The 21,369-nt window shown below is 37.5% G+C and overlaps 1 protein-coding gene across 1 annotated transcript; it reads right to left on the reverse strand.

The window, feature by feature from the left end:
- Positions 1-4,288: 4,288 nt before the first annotated feature.
- TRIM16 (tripartite motif containing 16) lies at positions 4,289-20,797 on the reverse strand. The gene is made up of 6 exons (XM_070934546.1): positions 20,228-20,797; positions 15,165-15,260; positions 9,237-9,470; positions 8,595-8,766; positions 8,312-8,407; positions 4,289-4,905 (listed from the first exon to the last, which is right to left on the reverse strand). The coding sequence occupies exons 1-6, from the start codon at positions 20,795-20,797 to the stop codon at positions 4,289-4,291; spliced, it is 1,785 nt and encodes a 594-aa protein (XP_070790647.1).
- Between the last annotated feature and the right edge of the window lie 572 nt (positions 20,798-21,369).

The following is a 21,369-nucleotide window of genomic DNA, read 5'->3' on the forward strand; positions in this document are numbered from 1 at the left end:
ACCTCAGCTCATTCTGAAGTCCTCCAGATCATCAGTCACCTAGGACGGATTGGTCTCATAGGTCCTACCTCCCTATAGTAGATAGTGGCACCTGAGAAGTCCATGGTAATCAGCATAGGAGTTCTCTCAATTCCAGATCACTTGCCGTTGTTCAGACAGAAAAAAAACAGATGAAGTGTGAGCCATTGTCCCATGTCAGGCTCAGGATAAACTGAGATAGGCCCTTGGCTGTCATTGTAGCCATGAACTCCTGAACTGTCTCTGACTTTAATAACAGAGCCAGCAGACTAAAGTCCCCCAGAACCATATGTCTGAAAACTCTCCCACAGACCCAGCCACAGAGTCCAGCGGCTCAGGCAGGGAAGCTGGTATAACAGCAACAATCCCAACTGTTCCTTAGAGCTCAACTTAATGAATAGGATCTCACAACTGGCAACTTGTGTAGCAGTGTCCCTCAAAGCTTTAAGAGACTTCAGCAGTAGTGGGTTTCAAATCCCGTCCCTACCAGTTCACTCGTGGATGCATGTGCAGTCCTGTGTATGTGCAACCCTTCTGCACATGTGCAGAAGCTTCTGTGCATGCGCAGAGACTTCCGGGTGGGTGGGCGGAGCCTCCTTCCACTGCTGCTATCGGTTCACTTGAACCGGGGCAAACCAGTAGCAACCCACCACTGGATTTCAGGATTACAATCGCCAAATGTCTACCCCTACACTGGACTCTCAGCTGATGCCATACCTGAAACCAATTTAATGTAAAATCATTTTACAGCAGAATAACCACTTAAGCTGAAATGTATCCCAGAGACTCAATTGGTTGGAGGTGGAGGTTGGAGAACCACATATTGGATAAAATATCCTCTTCAGTGCTTTTGAAGTTCCATAACCTTTTAAATATATAAGAAAATGAAACCTAATCAATCAAAGTGGGACTTTAGAAGATGGTCTTAGGGCTTTCAGGGATCACTCCATTTTGTGTCTAGAATGGGCCTGGAAGACACTGCTGCTTTTCTGAAACAGCCATTTCCTCCCAAACTAGCATCTGGATTTTGACCCAGTTAATATTTCCAGAGCCATTCAAAGAAAACATCACAAAAATGAGGGCAGATGCAGCCTAGTTCAATTGTAGACTGAGACTGGTGTTCTTACAGCCACACTTGATCTATCCTGAAATAGATGCAGTTTCTGAAAAGGTTGCCACCTAAGTATTCTGGGCTCAAGAGAAATGCAGGTGCTCCTTTCTGGTATAAGCCAAATATTTTAAAAAGGGAGATGTCACTCCATACTATATCATTTGAATTCCAGTTCTTTTCTTGAGCAAGAATATTTAGAATAAACTTCAGTTTATTAGCCTGAAAAATACATGCCTGGAAAAAAAATGTGATCCATTCAAAAGCATTAAGATACATTTGAACATACATAATTTGCCTTCTAAGGCACTGAAATACAAATTTCTCACATTTATGTTTGCAATTATAGCAAGTGTACCAATTATTATGGCACAACACTGCCCCCTTGTGAGAAAGAACTGAGTTATTAGGCCTTCCTAAATCTTCCTAAAATGCTACTGGAACTGAAAAAGAATTAGCTAATGATAAAATTATATTTATTTATTATCAGCTTTTAATTCATTTAGTGACATATTAAACAAATGTCTTTTGAGCATTTATAAAAATGTTACTTTTAACCCAACTTTTTGATTATTCGTAATTTGAATAATCTGAAGGTTTACTGAGGTCATTTGTTTTTTATCACTTTTTAAACACATTCTTCATTGTTACTCCTTATCAACAATCCTGCCCACACAAATGTATCCATTACAAGACTATCTTGGAAATGAATAACTCCATTTATAAAAGCTAATCAGTTCACCAATCCGAAACTTTGCAGAATCTGATTAAGTCAGAATAGAAACAAATAGTAACTGAAACCAAACATTCTGGTTTAAGAGGGTTTTAAAAATCAATAGAGAATGTCAACTTCTCATTCCAACATTAAGAGACCCTTTAAAATATCTGAAGCAGTAATACGGAATTACAATTACATGTTAGTAACAGATTTCTTTAACCAGACAAAATAGATATTCTAAATAGAGCCTCCTTTATAGTCTCTACATTGATTGTACATCTTTGCAGCATGTACACATCAAAATGTCATACGATCACTGGAGAATTTAGCTGTGCTCCCAATATCAGGCAGTTTTCTTCCGGCACCACCTCAAAGCTTGTGTCAAAGCTGTAGTCATCTACATCGATCTAGCGTAGACATATGCTCATAATCCTCCAGAATCTTGAATCCTAATTGTTGCAAACATCATATGTGTCACAAAACTGACTGGCAATGCTAAAAAGTTTCAGACTCATAAAGCAAGATAGCATGAAGACAGATAATACTGGGCAGTAGTAAAATCCAATTTTTTTTACTACTGGTTCTGTGGCATGGTGGGCGTGGTGTGGTTTGGTTTGGTGGCCGTGGCATGGCTTGGCTTGGCTTGGCTTGGCTTGGTGGGCATGGCAGGGGAAGGATACTGCAAAATCCCCAATCCCTCCACACTCCTGGGGGAAGGATATTGTAAAATCTCCATTCCCACCCCACTCTGGGGACAGCCAGAGTGGTATTTGCCAGTTTTCCAAACTACTCAAAATTTCCACTACCGGTTCTCTGAACTGTTCAAAATTTCTGCTACCGGTTCTCCAGAACCTGTCAGAACCTGCTGAATTTCACCCCTGATACTGGGGCATTGTAAGCAATCACGAACGATCAAGCACCCAATATCAGAATAACAACTCATCTGAGCTAGATTGCCTAGAGACATCACCAAAATTCATTCCATATGCTGATATGGTAGACATTGTTAACTTTCATAGGCAATTGTAATGCTCATTGACTAGTTTAGATAATAAAAGAGCTACTTCTATGGACTGAACTGTTAACTGTTCCTTAAATATACACATTGAATTCTCTCTCTTTCACAGTATGGGTTATAATATACCTGTGTATTCATTGAGATACAATATAGCAATAGCAATACCCCTTAGACTTATATACGGCTTCATAGTGCTTTTACAGCCCTCTCTAAGTGGGCTCAATATGCTTATTGAGCAGAGGAAACATAAATGCAAAAAATATACAAAGAATGGTTTCTGATCTTCTTTACAGTAGTTTAATTACAATTATAAATCTATTTCATATACTATGGTTACAATATGACCCTCTTCTTTCTATAATTTATTCTATCTAATCATGAAAAACATAAGTCATACAGTACATTCATTTTTTTCTGCCTTGCCCAAAAGGCCATAATAGGTTTCCAATCAGTAATAAATATAGATAAGTATCTTTTCTCTGATCAAAGAAATTAATTTAGCCACCTCAGAAAGTTCCATCATCTTCACCAACCATTCCTCCATTGTGGGTAATGCCAATTCTTTTTATCTTTATGTATACAATTATTTCCCTACAGCAAAAGTGATTTGAGGACACCAATTGTTCTAAAATCTGATTTGATCAATACATCTGACTTGTATTTTTTAAAGCATAGGCAGTACAGGGGGATTGGGCAAGGAGTGACTGTATATATAAATTGTCCTTATTCTTTCAATACAATGAACTGGGAATGGCTAGTCTAGTGAAGAGAAGGACCAGGGGAGACATGATAGCAGTGTTCCAATATTTGCCACAGAGAGGAGGGGATCAAACTGTTTTCCAAAGCTGTATTCCAGAAAAGGAATAATGGATGGAAACTGACCAAGGAGAGATTCAACCTAGAAATGAGGAGGAACTTTCTGACAGTGAGAACAATCATCCAATAGAACAGTTTGCCTTCAGGAGTTGTGGGAGCTTTATCACTTGAGACTTTCAAGAAAAAATTGGACTGCCATTTGTCAGAAATGATGTAGGGTCTCCTGCTTGAGTTGGGGGTTGGACTAGATGACCTATAAGGTCCCTTCCAACTCTGTTAATCTGTTAAATACATAGCAGTGTTATGTTAACAGCCATTTGGTTCTTATTTTGAATGCACCCATTAGAAGTTTACAATCAGAAAGCAGTTGATTTTGCAAATAAGTATTTTCAATACTTTCACTTAAAAACAGGAGAATTTTTATAATTTACTCTTTTCTCTCTCAGTGAGAGGTAATATTCACAGAGGTAATACGCAACCTGAAGTATATAAAACACAATTTTTCAATAGGATTCTTCTACAAAGAGTCCCCAAATGACCAGTGTTGCCTAGATTGTTTAACAAAGATAATGACTAGGTTCTGAGTTAACAGTTTCAACTGTGCATTGCTTTAGTCATGTGTCTCTAAACTACTGGAACCCAATTCCCCTGTGGAAGGAAGAGAAGCTTCTGGATCCTGCTCAGCTTCTTCTCGCAACCTAACAATCTGAATGCTGTTTTCCTTCTTTGATAGCCAGAAGGCCGGATATAAAGGCTCATTAAACTTGCATTCAAAAGTATGCAAGACAGTCATTGAGTCAGTAGCGATGCCATAAAAGGAGAGTGTCTCTCTGGGGTAATCTAGGTAGACCCCTATTCTGCTGAATTCCTGGGATTTCAAAGGCGTCTCCACATCAACATGCCAAGCTGAGAAATCCTTGCCGTTCCATTTAATACACCAGGAGAAGTTATTCCCTGAGATGCAACTGTTGCTCTCTGAGCCTTTCCTGTCAATGCTCTTGTTTGTCATGCCAATGTAAATACCAGCTCCAAATATCTCGACTTCAAAGTAATAACGACCCATATATAAGCTTTGATTGGACAAGACTTGGCGCCAGTGTGCAAATCTTTCTGGGTGATCTGGGTACGGGTGCTCCCAGGGCGTGGTGTTGGAGATCTTGTGGTTGTCATCCAAAAGCCTCAAATAGCGATGAGCAGTAACTGGGTCAAAGGTTACCAAGCAAGCATCTGCACAAAAAATAGATACATTTTTTTAAAAAAGCTAGACATAATTAATTGAGCACTAAATATGATAGAATACTACACCTAAAAGATCTAATTAGATTTTATAACAGGAATAATTTTGTCTACAATGTATAGAACTTGGAAGAATCTCACTTTTACTTGCTTAAGTAATAGTTCCCTATATTTCAGTACTGGGAAAAGCAATATTCAATAACTAATACTGGATTAACATCAGATCACTAATGTGATATTAATATTTATTTAGTTTTTTAAAAAGTTCTTGACATAATTTTATTAACTGTTAGAAAGCAAAGGGAAATGTTTCTTTCTTCCAAAACATTTTCCTAGGATTTTTGTTCTAATACTTTATTCTAATAAATGTCTGTATAAAACTAACCCTCTGGCTCCCTTGAGCCACACATTGAGGAGAACTCAATATTGAATTCAATACTAGAATTGTAGTAGAAAAATGGGACTTTTTCTTCCTCTATTCCAGGAGTGGGTTGCAGGGGGTTCGCAGGGGTTTGGGAGAACCTCTAGCTAAGATTCTGTGCAGTTCGGAGAACCCCCAAATCCCACTCCTGGCTGGCCCTGCCCCGCCCACCCCTCCCAGGAGCCCCTACATGGCCCGTTTTGGATGCAGGTAAGAGCAGGGCGTGCGCGGAAGCTCAGGGAGGGTGAAAAACAGGCCTACCAGAACTTCGAGAAGGGTCTCTGGAGCCTGGGGAGGCTGTTTTCACCCTTCTGGAGGCTCAAGAAAAGCCTCCAGAGCCCGGGGAGGGCAAAAATCCCCCCCCGCCATGGTGCAGGAGACCGACTAGGCCACGCCCACCATGGCCACACCCACCCAGTAACCAGGCAGAGAACCCGTTGCTAAAAATTTTGAAGCCCACCCCTGCTCTGTTCCCTGTGGTTCTCTGCATGCTCTCAAAATCTCTTCTGAAGAATTGTGAGAATTCAAAGTGTGTTGTGGAAACAGGTTCTGAGGCAGCTAGAAAAAGAGTGAATTGCTCCTTTCCTGTTTTTAGCAACATCTAAATAGCATATAATTGCATTTTATCCATAGATTATTCCAGAATGCATAATGACCATAAATTTAAGAACAAAAAAGGTCCTTGTCAAATTGGTAGGCAAATGTTTACTTGTAGCCTGTAATGGAAGGAGATTTGCTTTAAGAACAGCTTCCATGTGCCTTTTGCTATATAGATAAGGAACCTCACATCAAAACCACTGTTTTCCCTCAATTAATTGTCAGAGTATCATGAACAACACCATATCAGGATATAATGATCTTGAGATCCATTTTTCTGCATACAATAATCTTGCTTCAATTATCATGTACACAAAATATAGTTCCATTACTTTTTTCCAATTGTCTATTAATGCCAAAATTGGTCTCAATTGTATGTTAATCTTTAAAATCTGAATCACCATGTTTATTTGAATCTAGAATTTTCTAGCTTATTTACACATCATCTCAGTATTATGAAATGTCATTCTTGTTGTCATTTGAAATTCCTTTATATATTCTAGATAATTTCTCTGGTGGTATAAACCAATGGAAAATCATTTTGTAAACAAATTATCTTTAAGATATTAATATAATGTAGATTTCTATTCTTTCACCCACATATTTTCCCATTGTTCTCTCTGTATATTATAACCAAATATAGCCCATCTTTCATTTGTTCTTATGTCCCAAATTTCAATATTCATATATTAAAATATATTATACATACACACACACACACACACACACACACACACACACATATACATATACATATACATATACATATACATATATATATATATATATATATATATATATATATATATATATATCTTAGTAAAATAAAATTTTAATTATTTTAAACTTTTAAACTTTTAAGTTCCAGAGCTTGCAGAATGTCTGCTTCTTTCTTTACTAATATACCTGGAACTTGTATTTTTAGAATAGTTTGTTATATATATATATTATTATTTGTATATGATTATAATATATTACATATTTTTATAATATAAAAATACATATTTTAGCAATTAATGTTTATATATCACCTTTATCTTACATCCACTCCTTGTTATGCCTTTTGCCAAGTTGTTAATTTTTCCCCTTTTTAGTCCAGAAAGAATGTTGACTCATCAGGTGGAATTCTCTTACCCTGCTACTCAGAAAATTTCTCTTTAACTGTAAATGATTTATATATAAAACTATTTAAGAAAGTGAGGCTTGTGCAAACCTTGTGTCTATATAGACTGCATCATAGCAGTGAACTTGATTTAAATCCTTTGACTCTCAGCCATTCAATTCATGAGTCAACCACAAAAAACTCAGTTCCTGCAGTCTACTTACAAGAAGTAATTGCCCAGAGTGCAAGTGGGCAATCTCATGTCTCTCCTTTATCCAGAAAGGCAGCACCTGCCAGAATTCACCACTGCATTGCTAATCCTATTCCTATCTAGTCTGCCACAGATCCTCAAATGGAAGCCCCATTAACACATGAAATGTCAAGGATAAGTATATCCTCACACTAGCCATCAAAAGAAGAAACATAGACCTTTCCTGAACATTTTTAATCACCAAGCAAAATTTTAGCTGAATCTTGTCTACATATCCATGTATCAGTTAGGGTAGTCCTTCAAGGCTATCTTCCATACTCACTACAATAACTGGATATATACCAGCAAGCAGAGGCTGTAGGGAAGCCTTGGAAGAAACTGTGTCAAGATTTCAGAGGTTATGGCTGCTTTAACTCTTTGGGGAGGAATGTTTTGTTTGCATCAATATACTTTGAGATCAGGGGTGGGTTTCATTTACCTTTGCTACCGGTTCACTCACACATGCACAAATCATATTTGATGACATCCATATTTGATGACGCAGAAACTTCTGTGCATGCACAGATTGTATTTGATCTGGGTGGGCGGAGCCTTCCACCACTTCTCAAATACAGATTGTATTTGATCTGGGTGGGTGGGCGGAGCCTCCTCCCACCGCTGCTACTGGTACGCCCAAACTGGGGTGAACCGGTAGCAACCCACTACTGTTTGAGATATATTCCTTTCAAATGCTTCACACAGCCTTATTAGCTTGTGTTTACTGCTTATTATAATGATTATGTTTGATGTATCGAAGTGAGGTAACATAACAATAAATGATAACAGAAAATAAAACATAAGAGGGAATTGATCAGAATGAATCAATGGCTGCTCTTATAAAAACTATATATTAAGTTCAGTGTTCAGCGTGCCCCTGAATTTCCCAAGAAGGCATAATTGTACATATTTCCTATTTGTCAGTTTCCCACAGATGTCTTCAGATAAGCCAATATTGTTGGTCTGATTCTGCAAGGCTTTCTTCATTCTTTCAAATTTTGCACCAAAAATTGATTGGACAATAACTTACACTTTAAGAAGTCATTCCTACTTTGAGGTTCTGGAGCTGACAGGCGATGTTTGGATGGAACAATTGCAGCCACTGTTGTTTTTATCCCAGCATCTTCTATATAGATGGAAGAAAGGAAAGAATTTTTCAGTGTGACTAAGAATTAATGAATTGTCAGGATCAGAACTGTTGATAAGTGAATAGCCTTAAAATTGATTGAAATGAATAAACATGTAAATTAAAGATGAATGGATGGATGGATGGATGGATGGATGGATGGATGGATGGATGGATGGATACTCACCATCATTGGCAAACTTCTGCAATTTTTCTTTATAAGAAATTTGTAGTAATTGTAAAAGCTGTTCAGTGGATTCAGAGATCACCTTTTGGATTCCTGATAATTTGTCTTTCAAGCCAATATACACACTGGGCAATGTATCATCTCCCAGATGCTTCTTGAATTCACAGTATTCCTAAATATGCACAGATATATAGAAGAGATAAGAATATTGCTTGGACAATGGCTGGGAGGAAAGGCTAGGAGGAAGAACCCTGTGCATTGTGTTATCATGATATAACCCCCCCCCCACCTTTCACATTTTCATTTCAAAATCAAATGAAAATATTCAAATCAAGAGGTTTGGTTCATGACATCACACCATGCTGTACCACTCTTCTACTCACATTGGCCAGTTATAGATTCAGAGCAGCAGCTGTGTTTTATGTGAACACCAATACTGATACAGGATAGTTAGTGAAAAGGCCAACAAATAAATTAATCCAAAACAACCTTTCCAAATGATGTACAAATGAGATGCATTGGGTTTCAGCTCCCAGAACTTTCAGTGAGAGAACTTTAATGGTTGAAACCCAAAATATTCAAGAAAGGCAAACAGTCATTGAAGGCTGATCTAAACATTTTTGCTATTATCATTTAAGGTACCTTTAGGAAGATGATATCATTAGTGTGAGTGGCCATCTTCTGCAATCTTTTCCTACATTCCTCCATTGTCACTTGTTGGTTCTGAAGGTAGATCTTTATTCCATTTGCATGATTAACTGCAGCACGCTCTTTCTCCTCCAGAAAAGTGAGCACAATGGCATGGGTTGCCTTGACAGCTTGGAGCAGCTCCTCAAACTTCTCTTCCACCAAGAGTTTCACTTCAGATATTGAATTCTGCAAGAACAGAAGCCACCTTTGTTGCAAAGCCTTAAAGCTGATCTGTTTGACATTTTAAATTGACCATGCAGTAAACCGTACAGCTGTACCCATAACCATGCAGTCCTTCCAGTCATGTTCCACTCAAAATGTCCTTTAGATGCATAAGATAAGCTGACAGGGAAAAAAATGAGCCACATTCAAGAAGAAATTATTCTATGTAAACACAGCAGCTATTTCCCCAAGTATTAACTTACTATTATGCATGCCATCATTATAGTACATCAATTCACTTGTAACATCCCACTAAATGAGAAAGAAAACTATTATTACTTTAATAGTATCTTATGTTTTGGGGACACGGTGGCTAAGACGCTGAGCTTGTCGATCAGAAAGGTCAGCAGTTCGGCGGTTCAAATCCCTAGTGCCAGATAACAGAGTGAGTTCTTGTTACTTGCCCAAGTTTCTGCCAACCCAGCAGTTCGAAAGCATGTAAAATTGCAAGTAGAAAAATAGGGACCACCTTGGTGGGAAGATAACAGTGTTTCATGTGCCTTCACCATTTAGTCATGCTGGTCGCATGACCACGAAATTGTCATCAGATAGCGCTGGCTCTTCGGCTTAGAAACGGAGATGAGCACCACCCTCTAGAGTTGAGAATGACTAGCACATATGTGCAAGGGGAACCTTTACCTTTACCTATCTTATGTTTGAAGTTATTATAAAGAATAACTCATCAAATGCTAACTTGCTGTAGCAAGTATAAAGAACTTTCAGCCTGTGGCTATAACAACCACCCCTGGATGTTCTCCATCGTGTCTGCCAAATTAAAATTTCTCAGTAGTTCTTTTAAATTAATAAAGTAAATCCACCCTCCATTTTGCAGGAAGAATAAATTGTCTTTTACTCTGCAGTAGAAAACATAGAGCAATCAGTCTTGATGATCTTTGCATTAAAGAAAGAAGCTTATTCAGTGACTGAAAAGCACAAGCAGTGGAAAATAGTGGGAAAGACTTGCCTCCCTGAAGCCCTGATCCCTGACATCCTCCAGCACCTCAGAAAGTAGCAAGGAATTCAGTCTTTGAACTCTAATTTGTTTGCTATCTTTGTTCTGTCATTTGGTAAGCTTGATCTACAAGCAAAAGACACAGAGGATTTGATCATATACACATGTATATACAAAATCAGAACAGAAGAGAAATAGAAATATTGTAAAATGTTCAATATCCACAACACCAAATATTAGATAGTTGTTGCTACTTGTTAACCAGTTTCTGGTGTTCCTTTCTGTTCTAAATGAATGTGAATCAAACAAACTTATAGCCAGATCCAGAATGCCTAATATATTGTACAGCAAAATGACCCAAAGGTGCTATTTCAAAAGGCAACTGGACTTTCTGTGGGTTTCTTTTTTGAAGATGTTTCACTTCTGATCCAAGAAGGAGTTCTGACAATTCTTCAGTTCTGACTGAATTGTGGGGAATGGAAGTATTTATATTCCTTGCAGTCATCTAGTTGTTAGCACTTTGAAGGTCGGTCATTAGCTCTCTCAGTGGTGAAATGTAAAATTTGTTATTACCAGTTCTGTGGGCATGGCTTGGTAGGAGGGGTATAATGTGACTGGGTGGGCATGGCCACCTTTTTTTTTTATTACTTTTAAAAGCATTTTTTTCTATAACCTTAAGAGTTGCAGAAAAAAATGCTTTTAAAAGCCTCTGACGATCAGGCAACTCAGCTGGGATTGTCACAGGCTTTTAAAAGCATTTTTTTCTACAACCTCTTCAGCTGAAGAGGTTGTAGAAAAAAATGCTTTTAAAAGCCTGTGACAATCCCAGCTGAGCTGCGCGATATCAGACGCTTTTTTTTTTTTACTTTTAAAAGCATTTTTTCGGCCGAAGAGGTTGTAGAAAAAATGCTTTTAAAAATAATTTTAAAAAGCCTCTGATGATCACGTGGCTCAGCTGGGCATGGGGCGGGGCAGGGATTTTTGCTACCGGTTCTCCAAACCACCCGCTGCCATTGCTACCGGATCAGGCGATCCGGTCCGAGCATTTCACCCCTGAGCTCTCTGAGAGTCATTGAGGCCACTTAGGGGGTTTTCTGTACCCTCAGGGTCACCTGAATCAGAATGCAAATGGGTGTGGAACTTTCTTGGAACTGCTGAAAACACTGTGTTGTAAACAGGGGATAGGTGATGTCTCTGTTGAGAGACGGTTGTTCAATTTTAACATAGATGTCCTTCTTTACCTCTCTTTCAAACCAGTGGTCCTCTCTGTTCAGAATGTGGACTTCAAAAGAGTGACCTTTGTTTTTCAAATGTAGATGGACTGCTGAATCTTGTCCTGATGAATTTGTTCTCCTCCTGTATGTTGTACCATGAATTTATGAAGCGGTTGATTTGTTTCTCCAATGTACAGATCTGCACATGTCTCACTGCATTATACTGCATACATCACATTGCTCAATTTGTGTCTAGATGTGGTGGCAATCTTCTGTCTTAATGTATTCTGTCTTAGTGCATTCTTAGTATATTCTTAGTAGATACAGCAAAATTGAATGTGGCTTCCCAGTTTTTCATCCAATTTGCAAGATGGAGTGTTATTCAAAAGAAATCAATCAATGGAAAATTTAGCCTGACTAGAATTGTTCCAGACAAACTTCTAGTGGCAAACAGCCTCTTTATTTTCCTAGCTAGACTTCTCCTACATTAAATTACCCTACATTACTCCAGACTATTAGCAACATGTCATATAAATTACAGATTTCCCTAGTATGCCTCCTTCTGGCAGCACCTTCCTGAGGATGGATGCTTATATTAGTGCTTGGCAAAAATGATATCCTGCCAGTTTGTCCTCTTCTGTAGAAGAAAAGATTCTGCTTTTAAAAATAGAGGACAAAAGTTATGTCCTAGGACTAGGAAAAGTCCAAAGAAGGATTGCCTGTGGCTAAAGGTTGGTATCTGGTAGAATCTGGTAGAATCTGGTAGACCAAGGAAGCAAGCAGGAAATGTTTGCTACAGTGGTCCATTTATCTCTAATAGGTAAAAGGTTTTTATAGACATGCATGCCTGCAGACATATGTAAAAATATAATAGATGGAATGGACTGGTTTCCCTACTTACATACCTCAAAATTCTAGAGCCTGGAAAGGACACTGTGAAATATATTTTCATCATTTATATTTTTATCATTTTTTTTTTCATTTATGTTTGCCAGTCAGGCACACAGGATTTAGCAACTCTATTTTTCATACAATGGAAATATGAGGGAAGATGAAAAATAAAAGCATTCCTTGGAACACAAATGTTTGCCACTGCAACTACCAAGCAACTATATCATGGCAGGAAGGGTGGTTAGAATGTATAGGCCCAAAGAGTTTTCAGTAGGGTGAAACTTCAGCTTTTCACCTATTGGGCCCAGCTTTGCTGTTAAATGTCTCAAAAATGACAATAAAGTAGGACATTTGGTTTAGATTTTTAAAAACTGAAATTTGGTACTTGCGATTGGCTAACCCTGGAAATCCCTAAAAATTGCTATTGTGTTTTCCTTTTTAGAAGACTGGGATTAAACTGCAGGCTCAGTAAACACTCCTGAAGGAATAAAATATTTCCTCAAATGCTGATTTCTTTTTTCAAAGAAAGCTGTTATAAATTTTCTGTTTTTCATTATAGTTAGATGACATTAGACAATGACTGCGGGAAGGATTGTGCAGTCTGTGAGATAAACCTTGCCAAACTGCATAAACATCGACATTGCTCTAGAGGAGTCTTTATAGATTTGGAGGTGAAAGGTTCACTCATTCCTCACCTGGGGTGGAGGAATTTAATGAGAAATTCCAGTAAAAACTGCAGATATTGTACAGATGAATCTTGTAAAGTAATGCAAGGGTAACTATAAAATCCTTGTGCTAAATGTCATTAATGTTGACTTTAGAATGTAAAGTATGAAACTAGCCTTAAATGTTCCTTCCAGAAAAACTTAAATGCAAATTTTTAAAATATGAAAACTTGCATTACAAAAGAGCATAGAGAAAAGAATGACATATAAATCAGTTTCCTTTGTGCAAAACTATAACTTTGAAAGTCCCCGATGAACCCTATAAATAACCTTATATTAATAAACAGCACTGCAAATGAAAGATAAATCCGTTAGTCACCCCCTGTCCCTTTGTCTACCCCTCTACCTTCTTCCCTGGCACTTTGTATAAGGAGAAAAGCAAAATAGTGTTTTTATAAGTCTGCTAGCTGGGTTCATATGTCATGCTAAGCCGTAATGTGATTTGTTTGTAATTTGGCACAACATGTACATATTTACCTATTGTCATCACACATGGAAGGCTATGTATTAACTATAACATTATGGGATATTTAACAGTCTATAATGATATAACCATTGGATTAGCAGATAAAAGAATTTTGTCATTATCTGCCGCCTTCAGGAGTGTTTAGTTGCTTGCAAGATTTCATAAAAGTCTTGATTTGTTTTTGTTCACACACGGGGAGAACCTTAGTTTGGCATGTAGAATTGAAATCACACAATTCATTTTGGGATTTGGTACAATCTAACACATGTCCCTGGTATATTGCACTGATGTCTCTCTGGCTGAACGTGTAAATGAATATTTTAAAAGCCTTCAAATGCTTTCAAGTAGCCAGAGGGTTCTGAAGCTTAAAGATCTTTCCAGAAGTTGATAATGAATTCATTGGCTACTCTTAAATTAGTTTAACGAGAAACAGTCCAAAGGGAATCTATGAAAATAAAACTAAGGATGAGTAGATGAAATCTTCAAATGGTTTAACAATCCCCCCTCTTTAAAAAAAATGCCCTACCCAAAGTTTATGTTCTCTATTTTTATTATCCATTTAAAGGTTTGGGAATTGCTAATCTTTAAGAATTAATTCAGATAATTCAGACAGTATGTTCAGACAGACAGTTTAAATGCTTTAAATAGACTTGGCTTTCTTTGTTAGTAGCTACATACAACTCTCAAAATGTCTGCACAGAAATAAGGGAGTTATTGAAATGAAGGAAATGAAATGAAGGAAATGAAGGAACTCCATGAATTGACCATTCTCAACCAGCCAACAGCTGTATTTTGCAGACATGGGCCTAGTGTTCTCAATAGTAACTGAAAAATTCCTATGTTTTCTTTTCAAAGGGTTCAAGAAATAACAACAGTGCTTAAATATAGTCTATTTTTCTATAAGAAAATATTCAAATAATGTCCCCATCCTCATCAGATTTTCTAGGGAAGTCAACAGAGGTCTTCAAAGACCACCAGCACTGATGTCTGATCTGAGACTGTCACATAAGCCTGAATGCAAGCACTGTAATTTCCAATAATGCCTTGGAGAGTGTTATGCCCAGCTCAAGAATGACCTGGAACAATCCAGCCAAAGTTTTCTTTATTTGCACCATATAGATAGAATTTTGCAAGACTAAACCTATACCACTCTAACCCAAATGGATATCCCCTGGGAGATTCTAGGGAATGGCTATCCTAAATCTCTGGTGCAGCAACTATAATCTTCAAACTAGTTCATATCCGACCTATTTGTGGGGCAACTGGATCTATTAAAAAACCACCTGTCTGCAAGCATACCTTTTGCCAAGCAATGAGTATATGGAAGACTTTTTAAAGCACACAAGTCATTTCTATCATTGCCAAGGGTTGAATCTCTAATGAACAGAGATGCTCTGTTTTAATTCTTACCACTATAGACTCTGAGTTCTTCTCCAATTTAACAATTGCATTTTCAGCTGACTTCAATTTCCAATCATATTCTTCTTGATGTTGAAGAAGTTCACACTGTTGACAGATAAACCAGGTGTTATACATGGAGAGAAGTCACATAACAGCTGTTGAAATCTCATGAATGAGTTCATTTTTGTTCATGAACATTCAGACTGAAAACTGCTTCTGTATGGAGCCAGACAAGTTAGGTAAAGTGAAGCGTAATAAACCAACACTTGATGTAGATAAGATTGGGGTGTGGTTGGTCTGTAAGAAAAGTCATCCGTGTTAGTCATTCTGAATGAGGTTGTACTTCCTTAAAAACTGTCCAAAATCCAGTAGAATTGAGGTGGGGTATAAATTAATTCCATTAGAATTAATTTGATGCAATCCAAAACTTACAATTTGATGATACTCCCTGATCAAGCCTTGCTACTGAATTATCATATTTAATTAACATATTATTGCAACCATATTATTTGATCAATACCATGTGGTGACAGGAAGGGCATCTGGCCAGGAAACACTCTGCTAGCTCCATTCAGTTGCCCAGACTTCACCCCATAAGGGATTATTGGGTCATTAAAAGATGATGATGATGATGATGATGATGATGATGATGATGATGATGATGATGATGATGATTTGATCAATACCATGAAGTACTTATCAAAATCAAAGGATTGTCATCCAAACCAGCAATTAGACAACAGGAACTAACATATAAGGGTGATTTAAAACTAAACCATCAACAGTAGGTGGAAAAATAAGCCACTACAACCAATTTTATATTAAAACAATTCATATCGTTTGCAACCAAGTATCATAGCTGACATTCTTTTCATACTAAATTTTCTTTGTGCAACTGCATATGTCACTATTTGCTGAATTACTAAATGTTCTATGGCTGCTAAAAGAAACACCTGATACAAACTACAGCTTTGCTGCTTCAATAGAGAGTAAAAATGACTTTTAAGTGCTATATGCACACATAGATGTACCACAGAATCATAAAGTCATTGGTAGTTTCTGATATCCTCTTTCCCAGGGGATATCAAACTCAATTTCATTGAGGGCCACATCAGGGTTGTGTTTGACCTCAGTGGGCCGGGTGGGTGTGGCCAGAGTGAATGTGTCCAGCTCGACATCACTCCTGTCGGGGGTGCCTGTGGTGGCTCAAGCGCTCTGCCAGTGAAAACAGGCTCCCGAGCTCCATTTTCAGCTACCACGGCCTCCTGCAACCTTCTGCCAGTGAAAACGGAGCTGGGGAGGGCCAGCTCCTTTTTCACTGGCAGAGGGTTGCAGGAGGCCGTGGCAGCCATAAACGGAACTCGAGAGCCTGTTTTCACTGGCAGAAGCACTGTGGGCCGGTCCTTCACTGTTTCTAAATTCTAAGATCTGTGTCCCGGGCCTTGAGTTTGACACCTCTGCTCTATCCAGACACATTAATGGCATAAACTAGAATGTGAGTTCTGTAAACTCTTGCTTTAAAGCTGGGAGTTGAAACACAAAGATAATTAGAGATTCCAATGGTCCAAACAGAAATGAGTAATAATCTCCAAAGTAAACTATGAAAAGTATCCAAGCGATAATTAGAGTCTGGGAAAGGATTAAAAGTAGGGGATGAAACAGAGAATGAGCACCAGAATGCTCCTTTTATTGATTTTTTTTTTTGCCTTTTAATTTTTTTTCTCAATTCCTGTAAGTATATATATGTATTCTTTTTTCTTTTTGCCCTTTTTGCTTGTACATTTTACTTAAATGAATAAAAGAGACATTTTTTAAAAATCCAACATTTCAACAGATTTTCAGATCACTTTCTTTTAAATAAGAAAAAGTATTGCAGAAACTATCATAACGATTTATGTTTTTGGAGATGTAGTGAAACGAATGCTTGATTTAAATATATTGTTCCATTTTGGTAAGAAGCAATTACATGTATTAACTCAATCTTGAGATTTATCTTGGGAGGTGACTTTTGGACAGAGAAAATGAACACATAATCAAAAGACATATTGTTCGACGTTGGAAACACAAACATATGGCTCCAACTATTTAGTGGCTTGCAGAATTGATTAACATACATCAACCATGAATGTAATGAATCACAGTTTCCATTTATTAATAAATATATGTTGTAAATATTACATTTTGTGTCCTTTTCCAGTTTTTTTCCTCCTTTTATAATTTTGTGTAATTTTATTATTTTATATTTAGCTAATTAAAAAGAAAAAAAAGATATTTCTCTGTGGAATTTAATCAGACCAAACCATGTATGATAATCTGAAGTAAAGATTGTGTTCCAGTCCTTAAAATTGTCTATTGACGATAACTAAATTCTATAGTTTGCCCTTAGAACTTGGAATTATACACGTTTCACAAATAGGTAATATAGTTAAAATGCCATAAACAGGACTGGACCCATCCTTCTGCTTCAAAACATTTCCAGAAACAGTGACCAAGGGAAAATCTAAAGCAGTGTTTCTCAACCTTGGTAGCTTGAAGATGGGTGGACTTCAACTCCCAGAATCCCCCAGCCAGCAGTGCTGGCTGGGGGATTCTGGGAGTTGAAGTCCACCCATCTTCAAGCTACCAAGGTTGAGAAACACTGATCTAAAGTATTGACAAGCCCTACAAAGAAGAGAAAAATGGATTTTAAACACTCTCTCTTATGGTGATCAAGTTAGCCTTCTTCCATTTTCAATAAGGCATGAAGATTATCAATGGAAGAGACAAAAGAGTTGTTTTACATTGATTATTATCCCATTTGCAAGATGTCCAGTTTTCCATTCCCCATATTTTCATTCCATATAGCAATAGGGGAATAACTTTTCTACAGAAAATATTTTATTTGTTGAATGATAAAAGAAAAAGAAGGGACATTGACCTCATTGCTCTCAGTATCACATTTATGATACACAAATTCCACATCAATGTTTAAGAAAAATATATAAATGAAGGTACTGCCATTCCAAAATCCTGTATTAATAAATGTTATTACAGGAATTTCCCCCTTCAAACAGTTAATGGGTGAACAAATTCGTTTTAAGTCCTTTAAAAGCTTAAGGCACCCAGCCTCTTAAACTCCCCAAAATTCAACTTTTAAAAAAATACTTATCTGGAGAATGTCACTAGACATATCTACTACTATCATTGCAAACCAGTTAAAAAAATAAACTGGTTGATTGCTCATTGATTTAGAAGGTAATGTCTATATGTTCTCTAATACTTTGCAGTCTCTTCATGTCTATTCCTCCCATTTTTTTCTTCCAGTTGATTTTACTGTGATCCACTCAATCTAATATGTTAAGTATGAGTAACTGTTCCTTTCCAGTTGCACACAAGAAGCTCCTAAGAAGAATAGTAGGTTGAAGGTCCTACTGATCGTTATTCTGTGGCATCTTATAACCAACACAATGCAATTTAGCTACATTTTAGCTCTTTTAATTTTTTATATTTGGAACAGACTACACTATTAAATAAGCATAATCAAAATGAAACAAAATTCTGTCCCAAACAGGATTGAGATATTGTGAAAGGGATTCCAATTTCCTGTCAGGTTTTACTCCCTTGAGGTGAAAGACAGCAAAAGAAGAGAGATTAAGGCATAATAAAGTGGAGGAACAACAGTGAATATTACACAACTCTGTTTAGTAATAACCAGTTTAGAAATAACCGGTACTAGTAATTTTATCCTGCAAAACAGGAAGATTAACAGAAAAAGTAGTAAAAAGTTTATACCAACAAAAGGCGTTTATTTATGACAGCTATAAATGCCTGATTTCTCCACCTAAGATATGATTCATAACCATTTGGAACTGTTTTCATATTATCTATGCTTCAGGCATGAAATGTTTCACTGTGGAAACTGGGACATAAAAAGGAACACCCTATAGGAGAAGGAGACATGCTTGTTTGTTCAAAACTGAATTCAAGTTCAAGCAAACATAGAAAAAACCCACCTCAGAGAGAAATTATTTCAAACTCCATATTTACAGGACAGTGAAGAAATGTGTTCTCTGTTTGCTTTTGCAATGATGCAGAGATGCAAAGGTTTGTTAAGAAAAATGTGCACTCAGTTGAAATGCATAGCTGGGTGAAAAAAAAATATTGGATTGCCTTTCAAAAAGGGAAGTGAGCTGAACTTCTCTAAGTTTGGAAACTAAGCAGAATCAGGAATCTCAGGTAGGGAAAACTAAACCATAGGAGCAGCTATGACAAACCACTCCCATAATATTGCCAGGAAAATTGCACAATTGTATCTTGGAAGTCACCAAGAGCTGTGCTCAGTTTTGACCATTTTTGAGGGCATTTTTAGCTTTTCTGCACAAAGGAAGAATTTATAATGATACAGCAAGAACCACCACATGTGGATATAATTCCAGGGTTCTCCTACAGGAAATAAAATTGGCTGTAACCTTTGGTATTAGTCCCAAGAAGTATCATAAAATAGTTAAATTCCTCCACTGTGCCTGAGAATCAGTCAAATGCCGATTGCCTTAGTCAATAGGAACTAAGCAAAATCCAGGTGTTTCATAAGTAGTCTGAATATACCAGATGTCATGCTTGGCATGACAGTCAGTTTCTCATAGAAAGTAGGAAAGTCCTTCTGCTCATCAGGATTTCTCCCTATTGAAAAAAAAAACTCAATCCTCTTTCACTAGGAAGCTTTTATTTCATAATACCCCACTTGCAAATTCATGAAATCCCAGTATAACATAGTTCTCTCATGTTCATTTAGGAACAAGCCTAAGTGCATGCTAAGGCATGATTCATGGAATAAGCCACAGAGGCAGGATTTATACATAAAGCTGCATAAAATGCAAAAATGAGTACTTAGATTCATGTGTTCCGCTAAGCCACAACCCAAGAAACAATAGGGAAACTCATTGTGACTTAGTCCCTAATGTCCATGCAAATGACCTTACGAAAGGCTAAGTGTGAAAGTAAGAACTCTCTGGCCTCTTATTTCCAAGCACTGACCAGGCTGTGACAATTCTCCTACATATCATATTAACCATAAACTTATATTCAATTGTTACCTCTTTTTCTTTCCTGGCTATCCCACAGATTACAGTTTGGTGGTTTTGATGTCCATCAGAAAGACACTCCTCACAGATACAGATTAGGTCACTGTGGCAGAACCAGCTGAGATGCCTTTTGTGGGTCTTGCAGCTCTGTATGTCAATGTCCTTTAGTGGATCCATAAGTTTATGGCTCTGTAGTTTGACATTCTCCAGGTGAGGCCTCAAGTGATCCTGGCAGTAATTTACCATGCAGGTCAAGCAGGATTTTACTGCCTGCACCTTTTCTGCTAGGCAGAAATCACAAAGCACTTCTTCTTCCTCCTCCTGCTTCTCTTCTGGGTGACTTTCTCTCAAGATACTGGGTGAGCAGTCCTTGGATGATTCGTTTTCAGACAGGTGGTCTCCCAGGCCTGGTTCAGTGTGACATGGATCTTTGCTTTCAAGTTCCATAAGAGATGTTCCTTCATTTTTCAATTCTCTACTCCCACATTTTTCTTCACAGATTGGTGAGCCGTTTACTACAGGATCCTGAACTGCCAGATCTTCAGCCAGCTCTTCAAGACAACTTGAATCGGAGGCAGCCATTACCTGTCTATTATTTCCTGAACAGAACCACCCCTCCAATACTAACAATAGCTCTAGCTTTCTAAGGTGCTTGCTGTGTAACTGCACCTTCGGAAGAAATGAAAAAAAAAAAAACCACCAGTCACGCCTGAATGTTCCTGAGCAACTGTGTGCTTTAGGAGATTAACTCTTTCTTTCCATCTCCTAGCATGCATGGTCTGAAATTACGCAACAGGGTGATGTAAGCAGCTGGCATATATTCAACCTCTTTCCTGTTAGTGTTATTAACCAGCCAAATCTTGCTTTTATGTATGTGTGTTATAACATACATCCAGGAAATATATGAATCATGTAGAATGTGAATGTGTGCATGTATCCTGTCATAATTTCATATTGAGCTATGTTGATATGTTTGTTTCTCTCATAGATTTTTTAGAAGACACTAGCAACCTCTGGTTATAAGAACAGAGGTTCTTATAACCTCTGTTTATAAGAACAGGCTGAGGGCTCAGTGTAGCCTGGGGCCATCACTACCTATTTCCATAATTGCCATAACTTGCACTTAGAAAATATTGTGCATACTTTTTAAAAAA

This window comes from Pituophis catenifer, unplaced genomic scaffold (genome assembly GCF_029215685.1).
Source record: "Pituophis catenifer annectens isolate HBS135680 unplaced genomic scaffold, rPitCat1.0.hap2 SCAF_2, whole genome shotgun sequence".
Classification (NCBI taxonomy): domain Eukaryota; kingdom Metazoa; phylum Chordata; class Lepidosauria; order Squamata; family Colubridae; genus Pituophis; species Pituophis catenifer.